At 31.6% G+C, this 23,688-nt stretch overlaps 1 protein-coding gene across 1 annotated transcript; it reads right to left on the bottom strand.

Annotated features, from left to right (window-relative positions):
- Window positions 1-3,349: 3,349 nt before the first annotated feature.
- On the bottom strand, window positions 3,350-6,173 carry LOC115975254 (probable serine/threonine-protein kinase clkA). The gene is made up of 5 exons (XM_031095966.1): window positions 4,978-6,173; window positions 4,442-4,542; window positions 4,250-4,333; window positions 4,018-4,128; window positions 3,350-3,899 (listed from the first exon to the last, which is right to left on the bottom strand). The coding sequence occupies exons 1-5, from the start codon at window positions 5,852-5,854 to the stop codon at window positions 3,861-3,863; spliced, it is 1,212 nt and encodes a 403-aa protein (XP_030951826.1). The 5' UTR covers window positions 5,855-6,173; the 3' UTR covers window positions 3,350-3,860.
- Window positions 6,174-23,688: the final 17,515 nt, after the last annotated feature.

Genomic DNA, 23,688 nt, shown 5'->3' with positions numbered 1-23,688 from the left:
ATACCCTACTCGAAATCTATTTAATTTTTTCTTTATAAAATCCAAAACATTTTAACTTAAAAACTAACCAAAAAATTTATCTTAAAAAAGAAAAAACTAATCAATAACTTTGAAATCAGATGTATTTGCTTCTTTTTTTTCTTTTTCTTAGATAGAGATAGAAATTTTATTAAATAAAATTTTATTATACACTCTCTGATACATGCTTACAAAGCCTTACAAACACAAAGCACATAAGCACAAAAATCCCAATAACTTACCCTTTGTCATACCTGTGTTGTTCACGCACTCACGTGCCACCACAACCACGGTTCTTGGCAAATCCATGAAGCCTTTAACCTCAACAACACCAATTCATGTTCCACGCACCATTTGGGGCTCTCCTAGGTAGTAGATCGAGAAAATGAGTTCTAGATTTTAGAGAGAGAGAGAGAGATCAAATGAATATGAAGTGTTTGGCTTAGGTTTAGAGAGAGAAAGGATGAGAGGTTGGGAACCACCATCTTGTTGATGGCGGTTGGGCTTCACGACGGAGCTAGGAGGCTGTGCCTCGTTTAGATCGAAGAGAGGGTCAGACCGATCTAGATCAAGAGAGGTTATATGTTTCGGTTTTAGAGAGAAGTTAAGGTTGAGATGTGAAACCACTGCTGATGGTGGCGGTGATGAGCTTAAGAGGCTTCTGCCATGGTGGTTTAAGATAGAGAGATAGTTTAGATCTGAGGATTAGAGAGAGATTTCGAGGTTGAAAGAGTTGGTTCAGGGATGGAGAAGACCACTGTAGTGGTGGTGCTAGTGATCAAAGTGATGAGTTCAAGGTATTGGGCCATGAAAGCTCAGGAGAGAGAGATTGTTAGGACTGAGGAAAGGCGGTGAGAGAGAGAGTGTGTGAGTGAAAGTGAGAGAATTAGGGGTTTTTTTTATTTTAAATACGAGTTAGGTATGGATAATATTCATACCCTACCCAATTAGGTTTTACCCATGAAGAACTGGGTATTATTCAAAACATTTGGATCAAGTAGGGTAGGATATTCATTACTCAATAAGTATGGTCATCCCTATAAATATATATATATATATATATATATTCCATACCCTACCCAATTAGGTTCTACCCATAAAGAACCGGGTATTACTCAAAACATTTGAATCAAGTAAGGTAGGATATTCATTACTCAATGGATATGGTCATCCCTCTATATATATATATATATATATATATTCCCAAGTAGGATCACCAAATTTATAATGACTAATGATAGATTGAGGTGAAGTACATAATGATTCAACACCAGCAACTTCATTGTTTCATAGAAGAAATATTATTGTTGCTATGTTATTATAGAATATGATTGAGAACGATTGCTTTTTAGTGATCTCATTAAAGTAAATAACATCGTCTATTTGATGAAGTCCAGCCGGCCAAATGAGACAGGATAAAAAGTCTCTTAGCTCGTTGTTGCAACATATAATATAGTCAATCATCTGATTTGTTGAGACATTTCATCACCATCTTTTGAAGCAGTCAGAGAATGCTAAAATATAAGGAGGTTCTAGTAGGTGAAGATAATGTTGAAAAAGAGGGGTTAACACCCAATTTCTGCCGTGGGGGTTAAGCTGTAATAATGGATGACAGCTTTTGGGTTTATATTGGTTTTTTCAAAACTTCCTAAATAATCATAACCAGTGGCCCACCCCTTGTATTGTATGGACTGTTTCTAACCTACACAGTCCAATTTCACCAACAAAAAACAAGTGATCACTAGCTCTCCTTAGTCCTTTTGTTTGGCTTGAAAAATTGAATAAAGTATTTGGTAAGAAATTGTGAACCAGAAACATGCAAAGGGTTCTCAAATATCCCATCTACCGACGACAAGAAAATAAGACACAAATTAATTCTTTTAATTTTTTTTTTCTTTATCCTTTCTGTTTTTTTGTTTGACTTTATCACAATCTAATTTAGAAACTTTCAATAGTTACGTTTTTTTTTTTTTTTTTGAGAAAGTTCAATAGTTATGTTGGACACCCTAAGTTTGGATTAAAAAAAATCCATAAGATTTCATTGAAAGACCTCTTAATAATCTTATTTTAAGCCAAATTTTATGGGTCAAGATGTACCACTAAAATGTTTTGTAGGAATAAATTATGATAGGGTTGACCCACACAAAGATAACTTGTAATTGATAATTTGTTTATAAAATACAAATTTTGAAACTTTCATTTTGATCCAAAATTTTAAGGGTCAATTCCAAAAAAAAAATTATGAACTTATGATGAAAAGAAATCAAATCATGGAGTGAATTGGAAAATTTTTCAAATTTTAATTATTTTGTAGCCATTCTCTACTCCTTTCTATGAATACTACTGAAGTAGTCCTCCCTACTAATGAAATAAAATCTCTTATGCAAATGTATGAGTCAAATTCTTAGATAATGTTATACTTACATAAATAATAGTATTTTATTGATTAGAAGAATCCAAAAACCACTTCATTAATTCTTCCTCTAACTTAATAATTTCTCCCTTCCTTTTGTTTTTCCCTTTGATACATGCTTTTACCAAAAGAAAAAGTACCATCCAGAGGTCATTATGAGTCCATGTTGCAGCTCAATTTAGAACCGTTCGTGTCCCCAAAAAAAAACGTGACTTTCATTAGTTGCTTTAATTCCAGCAATGGTATCCAACGAAATGCCAATTATGAAAAATAGCTCACTTTATAAAGGTAAAGTGAAGATATGCTTAGATTTTTGGTTGTTGCCTCTGAAAACAGGAATATGCCAATATAGAAACTTGGATACCATTTTAAACACATGAAAATGAAAGCTAATTTTATGTTTCATATTGCAAGTAGCAACCACTTTATGTAGAAATATTTAAGTATGTTACATATCCAGTAATTCATTGCAAGACTTTATTACTCTCTCTCTCTCTCTCTCTCTCTCTCTCTATATATATATATATATATATATTTTTTTTTTTTTTAATTTTAAGAGATTTCAAGACTATACTAATTTTGTACAAACTGGATGGTAACCATTTTAATGGTACAGATTGTTTTTATTTGTTTATTTTGGTTAAAAATTAAGTAGATTAAAGCACAGCTTTTTGATTTTTATTGATTTATTATTATACTCGCAAAAATTTTAAGATAAAAGTACAGTTGTGTTCTGAAATAGGTTTTCATTTTGGAAAAAAAAAAAAGGTAAATTTGATTGCAAATGGATAGACCATTTACCATAAACCTAAGGAGGAAAGAAAGATGGAATTTAGAGTAAACCATATCTGATATCTGTAAAGTTTTTAAAAACTGTATATTCACTTTTACTAAGAATGAAAACTCAAACCAAGCAGCTCTAAAGGGATGTGTTACAAAGATGTTTCACAGGAAGAAAATTCTTATTGTGCATTAGGATATCTTAACAATCCACAACCCACTTCCAAATGAATACAACAAAAGCCTCTCAAATTTTCTACCCAAAGCTTTCATATGGAATGGTTCAGAGGGTCTGGTACTTTTTAGCATTCAGACTGCCACAAATCCTCGATTTATTATAACACCAAACAAATAGAGAAGTTCATTTTTATATCTTATTAGTTATTTTTATATATATTTATACTCTAAATACAATAAAAAGGACAACCATACACAACAGCCTCTATGCAAAAACAACTTAATACATGACATAGGCTGCATATTCAAGCGAGTCCTAAAAATATAATTGTTCGCCAAATTATCTGTGTGTAAACTCCATAATATTTAAGTCAAGAACCTCTCTATCCTGCTATTCTTTTCCATCAGCTCTTTTTTCTTTTCACTATCTTTACTTGTACCAGTATGCCTGTGTAGTGTGTTGTTCAAGCCCTCAATTCTGTCCTTCAAATATATCCAGGAGAGAAAGTGCCTGCAAAAAATTAAAACCATAAGATTGTTTAGACTAGGCAAACTGACCACGAAAACCAAATCATGTCGATTTTTAAGTATTTTGTAGTAAAATCGGTAATAATTTTAGCAATCAATACCTCTGGTATGTTTAGTTCAAGGCGGAATTTAGGACCATCATAATGGTGAAGAATTGGCCTGAAGGAATCCTCTTCAAGTGGCTCACAAACTTTCCTTGTTATAACTTGTACCTGTTACAAATAGAGTAATGAATAAAAACAGGATACAAGCATACATAGGATAGTTATTTTCATATGCTTACTAAAAAAAAAATCATAATTTGACATAAGAATTATTATTCACTATGAATACCTGAGCAGGAAAGCGTGATTCACCAGCGCATTTTTTGTCCTCCCATGCCGTTGGATCAATGTTAGTTCCTCCAAAGCCTGCAGCCTGAACAAACCATATTGATAATTGATATTAGCCAAATTGTGAAAACATTAAAGATGCACCATAAAATTTCATAAAAAAGATACTAAATATGAAAAGAAATATACAAACCTCGAATACTCCATGGAGTTGGTGAGTGGAGTAGTTGTAAAGGAAAAGTGGCAAGCCTGGAGTTATAGCCCGAACTGAATCACGGTAACGTGGAGGCAGACCTAGAAATATTTCAAAGCATATGTTTAGAACTAGAAGCAAAGAATAAAAACAAATACTTAATTACAAAAGCAAAATGGAAAAATTCCTTCATTTATAAAAAATAATAAGATTTTTAGACCCAAGGAATGAGAAAATTGGATCAATACTCCTTGTTCAATTTTAACCAGATTCTAAAATAAGTTTTGACTTAAAAAAGGATATTCCTTCATCCAAAGAGAATCATCATTTTGAAATACACAAATTGAACACCCAACACAACAGACACACAATCAGAACCCTTCAATTGAAAATTGGAGAGCAAGTCCATATAGAACAAGTACAATTCCAATATTGTATAAACAAGGATAAACAAAAATTGAATTTAAATAGAAAATAAATAATAAAAACAAGTCTAAATAGCAAAAACAGGTTGAGAAAGAGGAAGAGGGACTTACCAAAAAGCTGTCTTTTGAGGTTCTCTTGCATAGTATCATTGTTGCAGACAAAGATATATCCACCGACGGTTTCATTCCTAGGCAGAGACTCAGATGGTGGAAGTGTCTTGAACCTCTTGTCCACACCACTCTTACCATCATTATTATTATTGTCACCATTATTCTTCTTACCATTACTGTTCTTCTTCCCAACTTTCCCTACATGATCATCCTCACCCTTACCATTATTCTTGTACCCCTTAACATTAACATTGTTGTTAATATTGTAATTCCCAGTCTTAGAATAAATACCCTTGTTGAACCCACCATTAATACCACCATTCTTCTGAGATCCACCAAGAATTAGACTATTTCCAACACTGCTAGACCCCATCTTCCACCCATCATTGAAAGCATTGAAATCAGTTCCCTTTGTCTTGAAACTGTTCCAACCATCATTGAGGCCATTGAAATCAGACTCCTTTGGCTTCAGATTAAGATTGTTCCACCCATCATTGAAGCCATTGAAATCAGACCCCTTTGGCTTCAGGTTAAGATTGTTCCAGCCATCATTGAATCCATTGAAATCAGAACCTTTAGGCTTCAGATTAAGATTGTTCCAGCCATCATTGAATCCATTGAAATCAGACACTTTAGGCTTCAGACTGTTCCACCCATCATTGAAACCATTGAGATCTGACCCTTTTGGATTGGAGTTGCTTAGAGAAGAATTAACCTCTCCACCAACTCTTATATCAAAATTCCTCCTTTCCTCAGTCCTCTTTGTCGGAATATTAGAGCTCCAGATCGAGTCGTTGACTGACAGATTAGCCAGATTCGAAGTCTGAACTCGAAGCTGATCACTGAATTGAAAAAAAGATTGCTGATTATTCTCCATCCCCACCTCAAATTACTTCAAAACTCGATCTGGGTATATCAAAGATCTCAACTTTATATAACTATAGTAAAGAAAAAACAGAGAGAAAGAAGAGAAAACAGAGGAGGAAGTGAAAAAGTTTGAAACTTGTTTTGTGAGTATGAGAGATAGTGGGTGAGGAAGAGGCATCTAAATATATGGGAGTGAATTAGATTAAGTTATAATGGAATTGGAAATTACAAGGAAAGAGGCCAAAGAGGGATTGCGTGTGGATTTGTCAAAGTTGAAAGTTTTACATAGAAAAAAAATTAATTGAAAACAAAAAAATTTGACAACAAAAATAAAGGTTTATGATTGATTTGTGGTTGAGCGAATAGTAGCGTGATGACGGCAAAACCGCGTATTATAAGTGTGGAAATGCCAACGTGGCGGGTTAAGAGGAGGAGAGAGAGAGAGTGAGTATGTGTGTGTGTCTGTGTTTGTGTTTGTGTTTGTGAGTGGGGGAGTTTGATTTGGACTTTGATTTTTGTACATTTCTAGAAGGTGTGGAAGGCGAGGTTTTGTTCACACCAAAGGGCAAGCTTAGCTGCTAAGGTTTGATTCGTAGTAGTTGACATTGGGACGCGTAAGTTTGGAGAGAGCACACGTGTGTCAACAGTTGTTACAAGTGAGAGAGGTGGAGGTGCTTAAAGAGGGAGATAAATTCTACAGTATTTTCACAACAAATTTTAAGTGACAATTTGTTATTTATTGTTATTATTGAGGAAAAAAATAATCTTAGTATAAGGTTTAAATTTGAAATAATAACAACTAACCACTTATAATTTTTTATGAAAATATTATAAAAATATTATGGATATAGCGTCTACCCTTTCAGAGATGTGGTTTTTGTGGCCCATGTTCAAATGGTTGAATTTGTGAATTGTGATTAGAAATGTGATAGGTATGATTATTTTCAGTATTTTTTATTTACTAGAGATCTTTTACTCAATGATAAAAGACTTTACCAATCGGATTAATCGAAACTTGCTTCAATAATATATTTCGTAACAGTTGAATTGAAACTTTTTATTGATTTTCATTTAAGTTTATTATTGAATACATGTGGTAGTTATTAAATTTTTTTGTGTTTATAAATTTATTGTTTGTGATTGTGTTTATAATAAAGGAACAGTATGTTCTTTGTGATGCTCGGATTAATTGAAAATTCTATATAAAAAAATTGTATTTTAAAAATATTATCAGAACTTTAGTGAACTGTTTGAAATTTTAATAGATTTAATCTAATATTAAATTATAAAAATGTAAACATATATTGAGTTTATTAACATAATAATGGTATGTAATGTGTAAATTTTATTATTATATTAAAATAAAAAGTTATTATGATCTCTATAATAATAATAATAATAAATTCTAGATTTTTATTTTAAATTTCTTGATTTTTTTTTTTTTTAACTTAGCTAATAGTGTTTTACCTAAACTTGGACAATTGTTGGAGTGGAATTTTTAATTTCTTGAAACTTTGAAAATAGAATTTACCACCACGCTCCTTTGACGCAATGGTCACTTCACAAGTATAAGTGCTTGTAGGGTGTGGGAGGTAAGGGCTGGTCTTCAAGTTTTCAGGAGAGAGCTTCACACATATATACAATTAGATTAGCCTAAAGTAGAATTTCTATCTTGTATAAAATAAAATAAAAAGAATTTTATCTAAAGTGAATTATCCAATTTAATGAGATTCTTCTTTTGAGAAAATAATTAAGGAGAATTTTTTTTTTAGAATACTGAGTATTTTAACACACGTGGCATAGCTACAATTTCTAGTCCCAACTTTTATAATATAGTATATAATGTAGGGTAATAAGTTTAGATACATAACAAATTTCACATTTATTTATTCATTTATGGTTTTATAATGGTTAAGGAGAGAGATAGTGATATAATAAAAATAAATAAAAATAACGTCAACAATTGTGTCATGTATTTCCATAAAAAATAAAACAAAAAGAATGGTATCATATAAAAGTGATGTTGCACTAATTACAACATGTCATCTTAATATTGTGAATTTTTTTAAAAATTTTGTTGTATCATATTATTGAATTTGAAAATACAAAAAATTTCATAATTATTGACTTATATTATTTGTCTATATATCTTATTATAATCGGTGTATACTAAAAGTAATATTAATAATAGCCTATATAAAAGTGATCTTTATTACTTTAAAAATTTTATAAAAATAGTTGTCTCCCTAGTTCCTAGTATTTTTTTTTTTTGAGTAAACGGTAATACTTATTAGAACACACACAAAAATAATAATAATAATAATAGTGTTTTAAATCGGGTTTATAATACACTACAAAAGTGCCTAACCTTTGTAATTGTAGACTAAGGTTATAAACAGCGGATACTAGACACACACAACCAATATGAGGCAAACTTCCCTTCTTCTTTTTTGAGTAAATAGTAATACTTATAATTAGAATACACACGAAAATAATAATAGTGTTTTAAACCGAGTTTATAATACATTACAAACGTCTCTAGTATTGTTATTGTGTTTATAGTCAAATTGTAAAAGCTTCATTATCTATGGCATCTTAGTTTCATCTTATGAATTTAGACGGTTGAATTTTCTCATGTTCACAGGCAAGACAATAGATCTATTCATTTATTAGCAATATGTTAGCCTATTAGGAGAATCCTGATTTTCTTATCCACTATCTAGAATGTAACTGATGTTATTTTTCCTTAATGAAGTTTGAACTTTGAAGTCTTCCTAAAAAAAATAATTAAAAAAAAAAAAAAAAAAAAAACACGTAAAAGCTGTGTGTGCGGTGTGCCACTGTGGAATGAAAATGAAAAAAAGAAAGAAAGATATCCGCCAATTATGCCGACCAATAACTGTTCAAAGTCAGACTCAAGAGTGATTGACTGAGTTTTTTTTTTTGGTTGTCTAATGAAATTAAATCAATTGACTGACCGACTTCATTCTCAAAAATAAAAAAAATAAAAATAAAAAATGATTGACCGACTTTAAGCTAGCCTCACTCTGAAATTAATTAGAAATTAATGGCTTGTTTGGATGTTAAAAAATGGAGGGGGAGTAGAGTAGAGGGAGGGAGAGTAGTCTAATTACCTTATTTGGAAAAATTTTAAGGAAGGAGGGGGAGGGATTTGGAGGGGTTTCAACTCCCTCTAATCCCTCATTTTTAATTCCCCCAAATTGGAGAGATTTGGAAGGAGAGTAGAGTTGATAAATTATTGTCCAAGTAAATTCCCTAATTTATCCTTTCTAAATTAACAAAATTACACACAAATTTTATAAATAATGTTTGATTGTTTCCTGAGAAAATTTAAGCATTGACTTCCTGTTTGTTTCCTGAGAAAAAAACCCACATCCGGTCCAAGTCTTCTCCTTCATCGATCGGAAAATCCAACCCTGTCTCTGGATGAATCCTCATACTCCTCGCGAAAGCCTAAACCTCATCAGTGATTCCGATGCCACCAAAACCACACTCCTCCAAAACCGATTCCGATTCCATCTTCGATCCGAACGAGTCGGCGCTCATCTTCGTCGAAATCATGGTTGGAAGTTTGCCTTTGTCTGACGTCCTCGACTTGAAGAAAAGAGAGATGAGCGAGCGATTTGAGTTTTCGGTGATGGAAGAAAGCATGGTGGCGCGTCACTCCCATCGGGACCCGACACGAAGAAGCGACGCGTGAGCTACTTCTATCAGTCCTCCGCCAGCGGGTCTATCGGCGCCGCCGTCAAGCTCAACCGTGGCGACGCCGATATCGCTTTCAACTAGGCCGGTGGGCTCCATCCACCATGCGAAGAAGCCTGAGGCTTCTGGGTGTTGCTACATCAATGATATTGTTCTGGGTTTTGCTAAGATTCAATGAATTTTTGAATTTATTTTTATTTTTGTTAGAATTTATTTTGAGGTAATAGAAATTATTTTATAATAGTAGTTTTATATTTTATAAGTAGTATTTGATGGAATTAAAATGTTGATTAAATAATTATTTAATCTAATAAATTAATCATAAACTAATATTGTAAGTTCATTTTTAAAATAAGGGTAAATGTGTCTATTTAAATCATTTCCTCTCCTCTCTCTTTACTAATTTTAAAAACATCCAAACAAGGTGAAAAATAATTATTTCACTCTACTCTCCTCCCCACTACTCTCCTCTCTTCTACTCCCCTCTACTTTCCCCTCTCTCTAAACTTCCAAACAGACCATAAGGTCGGATATGGTGGGGGCGTACTTGGGATGGGATCTTGTTTTTAGGCTTTTTAACATGTTCCTAGACTAAGTTCGCGAACCTGAACAAGAACCATTCTTCTTATAATTTATATCTATATAACAATATTTAAAATTTAAAGTATAACATATAATGTTGTTGTACTTTTACTGAGTCTTCATGTCATTTTTTAAATTTAAAAAAAAAAAAAAATCTTCTTTTCTTTCAATACTAATATATAAATATATAAATATGACTTTACATATTCTCTAAGCTAATTGAAACTAACCGATCATGATAATTGCTATTATAATTTTCATTGAAAACACATTAGTCATCATTTTTCTATTTTCTTCTATTTTTAAAAATACTAAATATATTAAAAAAATTTAAATATTCAATCTATATATCATATCATATCATCTATATATATATATATATATATATATATATATATAACTGAAACTTTTGAAACTCTCATAATTTTTCACGTAAGCACAATATTTAAATAAAATTATCATTTTATTTAAATAAAATTTTTATCTTTCTAACAAGTCCAACTTAAACTCAAACTCATCAATATCATTTTTTTTAAAAAAAAATTATTTTTATTTAATCCAAACTTAATAAGGAGTGAAACTCTATCTCTCTAACAAGTCCAACTTTAACTTTCACTCAAACTTAAACATTAATAATTTATTTCCAAATTTGCGAGGTTAATCATGAACACTATAAAAGCAAAGCAAACCCCAATATATATATATATTTTTTAAGCCGAGTAGAGGTTGTGGTGGGCCTTTTTATGTGCTGGGCTGGCTGCTCTTGCCGTACTATGGCCCAATGACTTTGCGGTAGAAGAGTCGGGACTAACTTAATTGAAACTCACCTTAAACCAGCTTGTGCGCAATTTAGAACCCCTGGTAAGAATCTTGATGGAGTCACGAGTCCATGGCAGGAAATACTGTCACAAAAAGTGTTATAGTAGGAGAAACATAATACGGCAGGATAACTAAAATGTTTTAACTAAATCACTTGCTACTGACAAAGATGATGCTTAAACAATTTCACAAAAGAAAAATATGATAATGTAAGTATGGCAAGAGTAAATTAATAACAAAAAAAATGTGTTAGTCCTTGAACAATCATAACAGAAGAAGGAAGAGAATTTGTCTGCTAAGCTTGGCTCCTTGGCAGATTCAGGTCCAAGAAGGGAACCAATCTCCAATGTGGGCAACCTCATAGGGGAATCCTGCCATAGAAATTGCTCACTTTCGAGAACGGGTCTTGGTGGCTTAACCTCAGATTCTTAACTTGTTAGAGAGTGGGCTATTGAGAGAGAGAGAAATTAGTAGCCTACTAGTGCATGCTCTTTCACTCCTATCACTCTTATTTCTTTACTCACTCTCAATTATTTAGTTTTCTTTGTTTGTCTTCTTTGTTTTCTTTGTTTCCTCTACTTCTCTGTTTTCAATATTTTCTCCGATCCCTTCTTATTGTTTCTCACTGTGCACGGCTAAGGCCTTTTTATAATGCCTACCGTGATAAGATTTACCATTTTTATCCATCAACTACTTTTGGCCTGTTATGGGTGTCCTTCCCGGACTGCCCTCTGGTCTGCTGGCTGCCTAGCCATCACTACTACCCTGTATGGGCCACCCCATGCTTCATTCCCAGACAAAAGTTGTTTTGTTTTGTTTTCTTACTTCTCTTGGCATTTTCATCCGAATAAGGGCTGAGTTTCTCTCTTACTAACTCCTATAGCATGCACCTAGTGATTCCAACTCATGCTTGCCTCTTTTGGATGGTATGTCATCCCAACAGGACATTTCATCCAAAAGAGTTCGAGCGGAAACCCCAAAATAGGCTCCTCCCCTTTCCACACCGCCAGACCACACCCTCTCTTACCTCTGACCTATGGCCCACCTCCCCTGTATTGGTTAGGTACAAGTAGGTGGTACCTGAGCCTTGTGCGTGATCCACTCCCCATATGAGTCCATTGCTTTTCTAGCGTTCATGCATTTGCCGTTGCCTGTAGGTTTATCTGGTCTTGCTGCGTGTTCTGCTGCTTATTTGACTCTTTGTGGCGTGGATGAGTCAATGGCTTCTTCATCAAATTGTAACACAAATTGAAATTATACAAGAGCAAATCATGCAATGGTGTAGTTTCTTAAATTTTTTATAAAATTATTTTGGTCTACCTCACAAATAGGTAGGTTCCTATGCATAGCACAGGTTAACGACTAATCTATACATATATATATATAACCGAAACCTCTAAAACTTTCACAAAATATAACTATATAGCAAAAACATATATTACAAATTAACAGTTATATGTTATAGAAAGGGGAAAAAATAGAAGAAAAATATAGCATTCACACACTAACTTCAAAATAAAATAAAATAAACATAAAAACATGATTATTTGATAAAATACAAATTGTACATAGAAGTAATTAAAACAATGGAAATCTTGAGATGAAACAATTAAACCAAACATAAAACCAAATTTGAGATAACCAAGAAATTTAAATATGCAATCACATTCCAATTTCAAATTCTTTCTAGAAACATGTTACCAATAAATATGCAAGAAACAATACAGAATAAAGGAAAGAATGGTACATACCTTACTGTCCTCGTCTTGTAGTTGTATTACCAAATAACCCAGATGACAAAATGCCAAATCCCTACCTACAAAACGATAAGAACCCAATTTTCAGCCAACATTTAAGAAACATTAATAGAAGAGAAATAGTGCAGTGCAGAAAGTTTGAAACAGTGCGGATTTTAATGAAACAGTGTAGTGTAGATTTTTGTGAAACAGTGCAGTGCAGATTTTGGTTGTAAAAAAGTGTAGATTTTAAATGTAAAATGCAGATTTTATGCTGATTCATATTTAAACTCACTAAAAATAAAAAATTCAGTTTTAATCTCCCTATATTTTTACAAAACCATCTCAAGCAAGGTAGTTCCAACAATTTTCCTCACTTTCTCATGAATTGAGTTGCTAAGATAGGATAATATTAGACATCCAATTAAATGAGCAAAAACCCAAAATCAGTGTCATTGTCAACATGAATTAGTAACAATTAAAAATCTGGCCAAAAAATTAAGATTATCTAAATAGGTAACCTATTCATATAAATCATGCTCTTAATTGCATATAGTCTTCCAATCAATTTAAACACTCTTATACTTCTACAATCTCCAAAAACTTGGGTCACATGGCCCACAAAAAATCTACCCCATCTAATTTTCTCACCCCTAATATCTTATTCTTTATTGAGAGAAGTGTTTTAGTAAGAGGTAATTACCATAAAGCAATCAAATTAAAAAGAATTTGCAACCTCAATCCATGCTTAAAAATCCAAACTAAAAGAAAGCTATGAAATCCAAACTATTCTAAGTCTGAACTTAAAACAATCAAAACATAAACCATGAAGCTGTATTTTTTCGGCAAAAAAACATTCATAGCTTTTTACTTGAGTGTCATGAACTTAAAATGAAATAAATGGAGATCCTTCATTTATAAATTGCTTTTTGAGCTACTATGTACTGCATTAAATGGACCAAGATCCTCCATTTGCAAAACTGATATAACTGATTTAGTGATATATGCCAAACGCGTTTCCGATCATGTTCACTTACATTTCTAACCAATGAATATTCATAATTGGGAGAAACCCAACATCAGAATTAGTACAATGAAATTATAATCAACATTAACATTCAAACTCACTCATGTTCCTCCAATCAAACCATAAAAAACAGAATATTGGTTTAAAATAGTAACCATATATTTGTTGTGTGTTTAGAAGAGAGCATACCCAAACAACCTTCAAGGACCCTTTCTTGTTTCTTGAAATAATCAGCTACTCAGTTTCCTTTTCCTACAATTAAATGCATAAGATGAATGAATGCATCAAAAATCATCAAATTTTGATGTTTTAACTTCCAAAAGAGCTTAACATCAACTATGTCAAAGAATAAGAAATTGTTCAATGATATCAAAACTCCAAGCATAAAAGTAGAAAATTTTTCTTTGTTTCAATATGTCTTTAGTACCAACCTTCATGACTCTTTTACAATTTTTTTTGGATTGTGTGTCTCAATAGCATACCAATGCAATTATTAATTACTTAATGTTAAAACATATGTGGATATTGTTAGAAACATATGTTATGTAAATTGGTTAATTCTTTAACAAAACACACTTTACTTGTAATTGGGTAGATCTAGGATGGTTTAAATTTTCAAGAAACATGTTGTTCAAGTCAAAAGTTAAAACCATGTAAATCTGTTCAAAAAACAAGTGAAGAAGTGTTGTATTTTAAAACTCGACAGATATCTCAACAGATTGTATCTATCGGGGTTTAAAAGGCAATTTTAGCTTGATGTTTGACAGCTGCTCGACAGATACCCTATCTATCGAGAATTACAAAATTCAGATTTCCAGATATGTTTTTCACGCATATCCAAGTTATGTGTTTATGTTTTCTTTTCTCACAACCCTAAACATGTATAAGGATTATTTTAAGAGTCGTCTCACTTTATGCAAAGGTTGTTGCACTTATTGTTGCATGCATATTGTGACCGGAGACAATCTGCCCTAGTTCATCTTTCTCTTGAAGAAACTGCAATGTTTGTACATCGTAGGGTTTTGTGACCAATGAGCTTTTTGATTTTCATTGTGTGGATGAATTGAAGAACTTTGCAGCCAACATGTTTCTCAAGTTGGTGTGTTAGTCACGTACTTGGATTCGTACATTGATTGGTTAGTCACGTATTGAGAGCTGTGCATTGAAAAAAGAGATTGGCACTACATTACAAGTCCAATTGTGTATTGGGGTAAGGGTTCAACTGTAAGTTGGTATAAGGTACTGTGATTCCTTTACTTGTAACCACTTGTTTTGATAATAGTGGATTCTTGGGAGTGGTGACCTTAAATTCATCTGGTAGGGTTTTGCCTTGATGATTTTCCCTATTCGTAAACAAGTCACTTGTGTCAAATTTAATTTCTGCTGCATTTAGTTATTTGATGATTTGTTTGCGCTACCACGCATATTGCATGTTAAATTGACTTAATTAATTCACTTGGCTAATTAATTGGTTAATTTACCTAAGGGATCAATACATTCTTGGCATATCACTTAAAATAATTAATAAAAATTGGGATTAGACGTCATGGTTGTACCAAGTGGCTTTACCATATTGAAGAAAAAAAGTTTAATACATTTTAAATTGTAGCAACGTATACTACACTAAAAAAAAAAAAAAAAAAATTTAATGTATCTTAAATTGCAGCAATGTATATTACACTAGAAAAAAGTGGTTTAATGCATCTTGAATTACAGCAACGTAGAATTAGAGTAAAAAAAAAGGTCTACTGCATTATTTTTGCAATGTAGTGTATTATAAAAATGTATTTAAAAAAAAAAAAAAAAGCAGTAACCACTTATTAAACAAATTGCAGTAAATTAAATAATAGAAATAATTAGATAAAAACAACCACTTATTTGTTTTTATCTGTATTTTTTATTGGATGTATTTGATTCTTACATAAACTACAATTTTATCTCTTGCATTGTTCAGCCATTTTTTTTTTTTTCGAGTTTATGAATTATCAATAATTTTTACTCTCCTTTCCGTCTCCAAGTTTATCAACAACTTTAGATTAGATCATAAAGAATTATTTGATGGAAGCTTATCAATCTGAAATGCTAAAATCATATTTATCTCCAAGAACAATTCAATGGAGGCTAATCAATCCGAAATGTTAAAATCATAAATATCTCTAAATATATCTAGAACTCTACTTAATAGGCTAAGAATGTATTGGTCTTGATGAATTAACCAATTAATTAGCCAAATTAATTAATTAATTCAATTTGCATGCAATAAGCGTGGTAGCACAAATAAATCACCAAATAACTAAATGCGGCAGAAATTAAATGACACGATAATTTGTTTACGAATGGGGAAAACCTACATGGCAAAAACCCCACCGGATGATTTTAAGGTCACCACTCCCGAGAATTCACTATTATCACAACAAGCGATTACAAGTAAAGAAATTCCAGTACCTTATACCAACCTATAGTTGAATCATTACCCCAATACCCAATTGAACTTGTTTTGTAGTGACAATCTCTCATTTTAATGCATGGCTCCCAGTATGTGACTAACCAATTCGATGCGCGGATCCCAATACGCGACTTACTCACCAACTTGAAAAAGATGTTGGCTGCAAAGTTCTTCAGTTCATCATACAATGAAGATCATGAAACTCCTTGGTTACAAAACCCTACGATGTACAAACACAGTAGCTTCTTGAATAGGAAGATGAACTAGGGCATATGTTTCCGGTTCACAATATGTTTGTGAAAAACTTTTGCATTAAGTTGCATTAGCTATGACTGCCCTTAAAAAAATCATTATATATGTTTAGGGTTGTGAGAAAAGAAAGCCCTAGCATTTATTCACGGATTGGATTGAAATCAAATCTGACAAATTGATTTTCATAAACCTCGATAGATAGCTTATCTGTTGAGCTAGCTTTCAAGTATCAGGTTTCAACAGCTTTTTAAACCTCAATAGATAGCTTATCTGTTGAGCTAGCTTTCAAGTATCAGGTTTCAACAGCTTTTTAAACCTCAATAGATACTAACTGTCAAGTTTTAAAATCTAGCACTTTTTCACCTATTTCTTGGATAGACTTGCATCAATTTAAAACTTGAACTTGAAGCATTAAACACATCCTAGATCTACCCAATTACTAATAAAGTGCGTTTTGTCAAAGGATTAGCCAATTCTATATCGACATATATTTCTAACAATGAATCACATATGTCCTAACAATCTCCTCCTTTGGCAATCCGTGACAAAACCACAATAAATAAATGAACATATGAGAGAAGTCATAAATCACTCAACTCATATTCACTTATTGAATACAATAAAATCTATCTTAACACAAACTTTTGAAAAACTTTGCAAGAAAAGAGTTCATGGCAAGAAGACTTTGGCAACTTGTATTTCTGAAACATTTTAAACAAAACTCATCACGACGAAACAGAAATAAAAGATTGCATACAATATATAAGAAGCATGTACATAAAGAGAGAAAAGAAACAACACATGTAAAGATAGGTGAAAAAACTGTAATAACAACCTCATCATATATATAACATCATAAGTACAAGGTTTGCTATCACAATGTAAGAACAATGTATCTCTAAAAGAAGAAAAAATATATATATATAAGTCCTCACTACATCCCTAAAAAATATAGACACTCTCCCTAAAAAAAATCTCCTATACTAACTCTCCCCCTATGTATATGACTACTCTCATATCAAAATTACTTCCACTTTTTGTTACAAGTGACAAAGGGTAAGTACATCAAATAGACATCTCATTATCACTGGGCGAGTTATCATCCTCATCCTCATCGTCGTCAGAGTCACCGTCGTCATTCTCGTCCTCAAATGCCACTAGAGAAGGAGAAGGAGACTCCATGAAGGTGTTCACCTAATACAACTCAGTAGTGAGTGTATCGAGCATCCATGCGCTCAAGCTGTGCCATGACCGCCTCGAGGGTCATACCACCCACCGATGAAGAAGGAGCGGAAGAAGCCGGAGGAGCTACTGTCTCTGTCCGTGGCCGTTTTGGTCGAAATTGGGCCTCACTCCGTCGAACGGTAGCAGCATCTATGGCATATATGACCGAGAAATGAGGGGACGCGGGGTAAGAGGCAAAAAAATGGCGAAGGATCTGCGTGATAGCCGAAGGAAAAATAAGTTTATCGTGGGTCGCCGTATCCCTATAGACATCTATGAGGGATAGGATGAAGTGAGAGGGAAAATCAATAAAAAGTCCCTCAAGAAGAGATAACAAAAATTGAGCATGAGGCTTTGTGATGGAGTTATAGTGAGACAATGGATGGAAAAAGAATGTCATCACCATGTTAAGGAATCTCGAACCTTTTGCAAAGCCCGAGCAAGGGGTGTTTTAACAGTCACCCCAAGATGAAGGTGTCTCATAAAATAGAGATGAGAGTTCATCTTTGGACAGACGATCGCAGCTAGGGTAGTTAGGATGCATTACCCTAAGAACGTGTAGTACTTCAGATACAATATTCAGAGTAACTACGATTCGCGTACCTCAAACGCAAGTGATAAAATGAGGTACAGAAGTGTCGTATCCATGCATATTGGAGTAAAAATCTTGTATGATCATGGAGGGATAAGTGACCGGGATGCCATACAGTGACTCCCAACCTCGACTGTAGATGACAGTGGGAAGGTTAGTATCGAAAAAATCCAATAGAACGACTTGGCATTCCGAATGAATGCCATATCGTGAAAAGTTCTCCAAGAAGTCCAACTTGGCATTCTCATCACGGAACCAGACATGGGAGGGGGTAGGATCATAGGAAGATGCCCCAGAATGAAGAGAGTTTTGGGACGGAGTAGATTTTCCTTTAGGTGCCATAGAGTAGACTAACACAAGAATAAGAGAGAGAGAGAGAGAGAGAGAGAGAGAGAGAGAGAGAGAGAGAAAGAGAGAGAGAGAGACGTAGAAAAGCACCAACAATATCAATATCAATATAAGGATAAATGAAAGTATGTATGCATGAAGATGCATGAACATGTGACATGCACACTTAAAAACATCATGGGCTCAGCCTAATCCAAACCTAAAAGCACACAACAATTCAACATATATAGCATACATCTATAATGCATGAAAATATGGTTAAAATGCAAATACGATGCAATGTATGGACATTTAAGATCATATACACAAAACCCATCATAAAAATTTCACCAAAACTTCATCAATTTTGAAAAACCCCAAAAATTCTTCAAAAACCTAAAAACCTAGGTCTAATGCGTGAAATACATAAAGAATGAAGGTTTCAGGACCCTTACCAATGAAGAAACTCTTGATCTAGGCCAAAAATCACAAGGGAATGAAGTTTGGAGTAAGAAAGGAGTGTTTGGGAGGTGAAAAGACGCAAACTATTGAAAGACATCGAGGAGAAATGAGAGAAATGTCGCACAAACCCTATATATAGAAGTCCTAGTTTCTTGACAAATCGAGAGGTGTCGAGAGCTATTGAGAATAAAAACGCATGAATTAGCTATCGAAGAGCTATCGAGGATCTGTCGAGAGGTGTCCACAGCAAAAGGGTCTCGATGGATCGAGAAGCCATCGAGCATTTATTGAGCATCCAGAAAGTTCATAGATGGATCAAGAATGCAATAAAAAGAAGTTAGAAGGGCTCGATAGATAGCCTAGCTGTCGAGAGGTGTCTAGCAGCTGTCAAGATTGCTTAAAAACAATTTTTCAAGAAGAGAAAAACACAAACATGAATGCAATCAAGCATGCTACACAACTACAGATCCAAACAACATTTTAAGCTCTCAAAATCATCTCTCAACAAGAAATATGTCAAGCACATAGATCCAAAACACACACACACACACACAAAACAAGTCTAACCAATTTTATATTTTAAAAATAAGTTAAGACATTTTAGTGAGCATACATTAACATATGTATTTCTTGTGATGGCCAAATCACATTGTACTTGCACATGTATCAAAAGTAGTAAAGAATATTGCATGTTATGTGTGAAAAACATCGCAAGATTGCATAAGTGTCTATATGTTATAACGATTTGAGATATGAGAAAATTACTTTAACTCACACACAATCATAACTGTTAGATGGGAACTATCACCTTCGAGGTACATCCTATAACTCTCACATCTCTTGAAATACATGCTTGCAATCATATATAAAGCACTTTGATTTTTTTTGTTTTTATTTTTCTTTGCATATGTTTCTTTTAAGCAAACAATGCATGGGCATATAAAAGATAGAAAAGAAATACCCAATGATGTTAAGCACTTGACATTCCACTTTTGCTATGTCGAAGCATACAAATGTCATTTCATGCTTAGTGGGCAACAATGGTAAGATAATTATTTATGTCTTTCTCTTAGGATTTTCTTGTCCTTCTCGTCAAAAAGATTGATACAAGTGTTAAGTACAAGAGATTAATTAATCTTACTCATCACAAACACAAGTCACAAAGCTCACTTGCTTAGTTGTGCATAGAGATGCTCATCTAAGCTACAAAAGATATAAAATTTAGAAAACTTTGTTTCAATGGTCATCCAAGGAACATCCAAGCATAATGCTCTTTACTTCAAAATGAAAATCAGCTCTGAATAGAGAGACTTACATATGTAAGTTTAAATTTTCATGTAAGTCTCTCTACTTCAAATTCTTAAATGTTTATTAATTTAGATTGTTCTTAATTACTGAATAAATGTTTCCACTTAAATATCCTTTCAATCATTTTTTTTTGATAATTTTTAATTATTAAATTCAATGTTTTTCCATTTAAATATTACTTGAGCCTTAAATCTCAATATATTATGTAAAATCCTTTTTTTTTTAGGAATCTCCTTTTATATTAGTTACATAGCTATCTACCATCTTCCATTTAATTATTTTACACACACATATATATGCCTTTTATAATACATTAGTCTCACACAATTTGGATTCATTATATAATGTAAAAGTAAAATATTCATTTATTTTTATTACCTATTTTATTATTTAATTTTAATTAAATTAATATAAAAAATAGCTCACATATGAATTTTGATTAAACCGTGCATCACATGGGCATAATACTATATAATAAAATTTTTGCTTAGAACCCATGGTTGTGCCACAATGGTTGTGCCAAGTGACTTCACCAAATCTTAATTTGATTACAATCTAAATTCTTCACTTAATCCTTATTTTTTAAGTGTATTGTATTATAATCCAAATTCTTCATCTAATCCATCTAATCCTTATTTATTATAAAAAAAGCAACAACTTTCTTATTTTCTAATTACTACACTACACGTAAAAAGAAAAAAAAATATATATATATATATATATATATATATATATTTATATAAACCCACTTTCATTGGGAGGATATACACATGGGGAGGAATTAATAATAAATTTTTTTACCTACTTTTTTTTCAAATATACTTTGTTTTAATTTTTTTTGGATAAATATCAAATTTTTGGATAACTAAAAAAAAAAAGCTAATAACTTTAACAACTTGATTTTTACAGTATAACAAGAAAAAAAAAATTATACTTAACACTAACAACTTGATTTTTATGGTATTTGATTTTAAATAATTTCCTTTTTTTTCCCCTTATATCAACTTTTTCACAACTTAAAATTATTGCTTTAAATAGAAACAACTTCTTATCAACTTTTTTTTTTTGGTTGAAGTTTACAGTGGTTAAAATTTTGATTATTGGATAAATATAGGAATGATTATGGATAATAGTTTTATTATACCATCACTCTCATTTTTAGATTTTCAGGTCACTATAAATAATAAGGTTAGATTCATGAATTTTTTTTATTAATATTTTGAATTTTAGGTTATTTGCTTTTTGTTTTTCACTCAAATTCAGTCTCTCTTCGCTTCAAAAAATAAATTCCCAATTTTGTTTTTTGTTTTTTATAATTATTCATGTTGTTTTTTTATTATTTTGTTTTGATAGGGTGAAATTTGGTGCCTCCTACCTCACTTTCAAAGACAAAAATTCAATACTCAGGTAAGTTTATCTACTTTTATTTTTTAATGTTTAGTAATTTGGGTTATGCATAATTCTTAACTATTACATTGATGTTACCACTTAAATATGTTTTCAATTATTTTTTTAAAATATTGAATTCAAGGCTTTTCATTTAATTATGCACTTGAGCTTTAATTATGCAAACTCCCTTTATATCTTTTTAGGCATCTCCTTTTATATTAGTTGCATAGTTATCTACCATATTCCATTCAATTAATTTTGTACTTATATATGATTTTTTTTTTAAATAAAAACTTAATCTTACACAATATGCATTCATTACATAACTTAAAGTAAGAGGTTACTTTTATAAAATAAAAAAATAGAGTAAAAGATTACTTTTTTTATTATCTATTTAATTTGAATTAAAATATTTTTAAATATATTCTAGCCTTAGAGGATGCAATCTTAATGAGGACAGTAATTGCATATGAATTTTGATTAAGTTGTGCATCGCATGGGCATAAATATATATATATATATATATATATATATATATAAAATAAAAAAAACTTAGACCAAATTCAATTAGAATTTAAAATTATAATCCAATTTTGTGCTATGGGTCTAAATTTATGTGGAAACCACACTATAATTATCCACTTAAGATATATATATATATATATATATATATATAATAGACAAAACTTAGATCAAATTCAATTAGAATTTAAAATTATAATCCAATTTTGTGCTATGGGTCTAAATTTATGTGGAAACCACACTATAATTATCCACTTAAGTTTGTGCTATGTGTTCACTTAAGTTTTTAAATATTTGTGCCAAGTGAGTTAATGAGTGTAAAATATTAAGAATCTAATATTAATAAACTATAAAATTGAATAAATAAATAAAATCAATCATATATACTCAATAAAAATCACCACACAACAAAGATCACCACACATTCTATTTTATTAAAAATTAAAAAAAATAATCATAAGTAGTATTAAATTTAGGCAAGAATTTTAATATGTGACTAATTACGTTTACTTAAAAAGGAATAATTTGACTAATTATTTTTATTTTTATGATAAAATTTGTCTTTAATTTTAAATGTATCTATATGTATACATGTGTTAGATGCTATTTTTTTTAATAATTTGACTAATTATTTATATTTTCATAATAAAATTTATGTTTAATTTTAAATGTATCCATGTGTTTGCATGGGTTACATGCTAGTAATACTAGTATGTATATAAACTGGATGCTATTTTATCATTGTGCTACATCATTCACTTATTTTCAACATCTTCTTTTTCTTTTTAAACTTTTCTACTCCCTATTCTCAAAAAAAAAAATAAATAAATAAATAAATAAAAAATAATCTTCTCCCTATTAGTCCACACTATTACACTTCCTCAAGCCTTTCTCCTCCCTTTTTGCCTCTTTATCTTCCCACTATTCTCTACTTTATTATTACACTTCCTTCATTATTTTATCTTTCTTATATTTTTTACTCTTCTTTTCCCTATATTATTTTGTATAAATTTGGTATCATTTATCTCGTTCAATCCATTCTTCTCATACAAAAAATATAAGTGCTCTCTCTCTCTCTCTCTCTCTCTCTCTCTCTCTCTCTCTCATTACTCTAATTTAGGCTAATGATTTTTTATTTTTTATTTTTAAATGTGTTTAGGTGTTGTGCTTTTTTAATTCCCCATCACAAAGTATTCTTTCTCCCTCTTATAGCTTTAGTTAGATTTTGGTTTAGGTTAATATTTAGTTTATTTGGAAATAGGAATTTGATTTTGTATCAAACTAACACAATTTACAAGGCTATGAATTTAAATGTGCCCACCAATTTTTTGAGGAATAAATTATTATAAAGTCTATATTTTATTACTTTGGTTTCATTTTAATTTTGATCAAGATAACATTGTAATTATGTGAAGAGTTTTAATTATCATGATAA

Source organism: Quercus lobata, chromosome 2 (genome assembly GCF_001633185.2).
Source record: "Quercus lobata isolate SW786 chromosome 2, ValleyOak3.0 Primary Assembly, whole genome shotgun sequence".
NCBI lineage: Eukaryota > Viridiplantae > Streptophyta > Magnoliopsida > Fagales > Fagaceae > Quercus > Quercus lobata.
Note: the sequence above shows the minus strand (reverse complement) of the source record. Positions and strands in the feature narration are given on the sequence as shown.

Excerpts from the sequence above, each read along its gene's own strand:
- LOC115975254 (XM_031095966.1), bottom strand. The coding sequence starts at position 5,854 with ATGGAGAATAATCAGCAATCTTTTTTTCAATTCAGTGATCAGCTTCGA. Across the intron at positions 4,334-4,441 it reads AACTCCATGGAGTATTCGAG|GCTGCAGGCTTTGGAGGAAC; the intron begins GTTTGTATATTT and ends TGGTTTGTTCAG. Across the intron at positions 3,900-4,017 it reads TTGAACTAAACATACCAGAG|GCACTTTCTCTCCTGGATAT; the intron begins GTATTGATTGCT and ends AATTTTTTGCAG.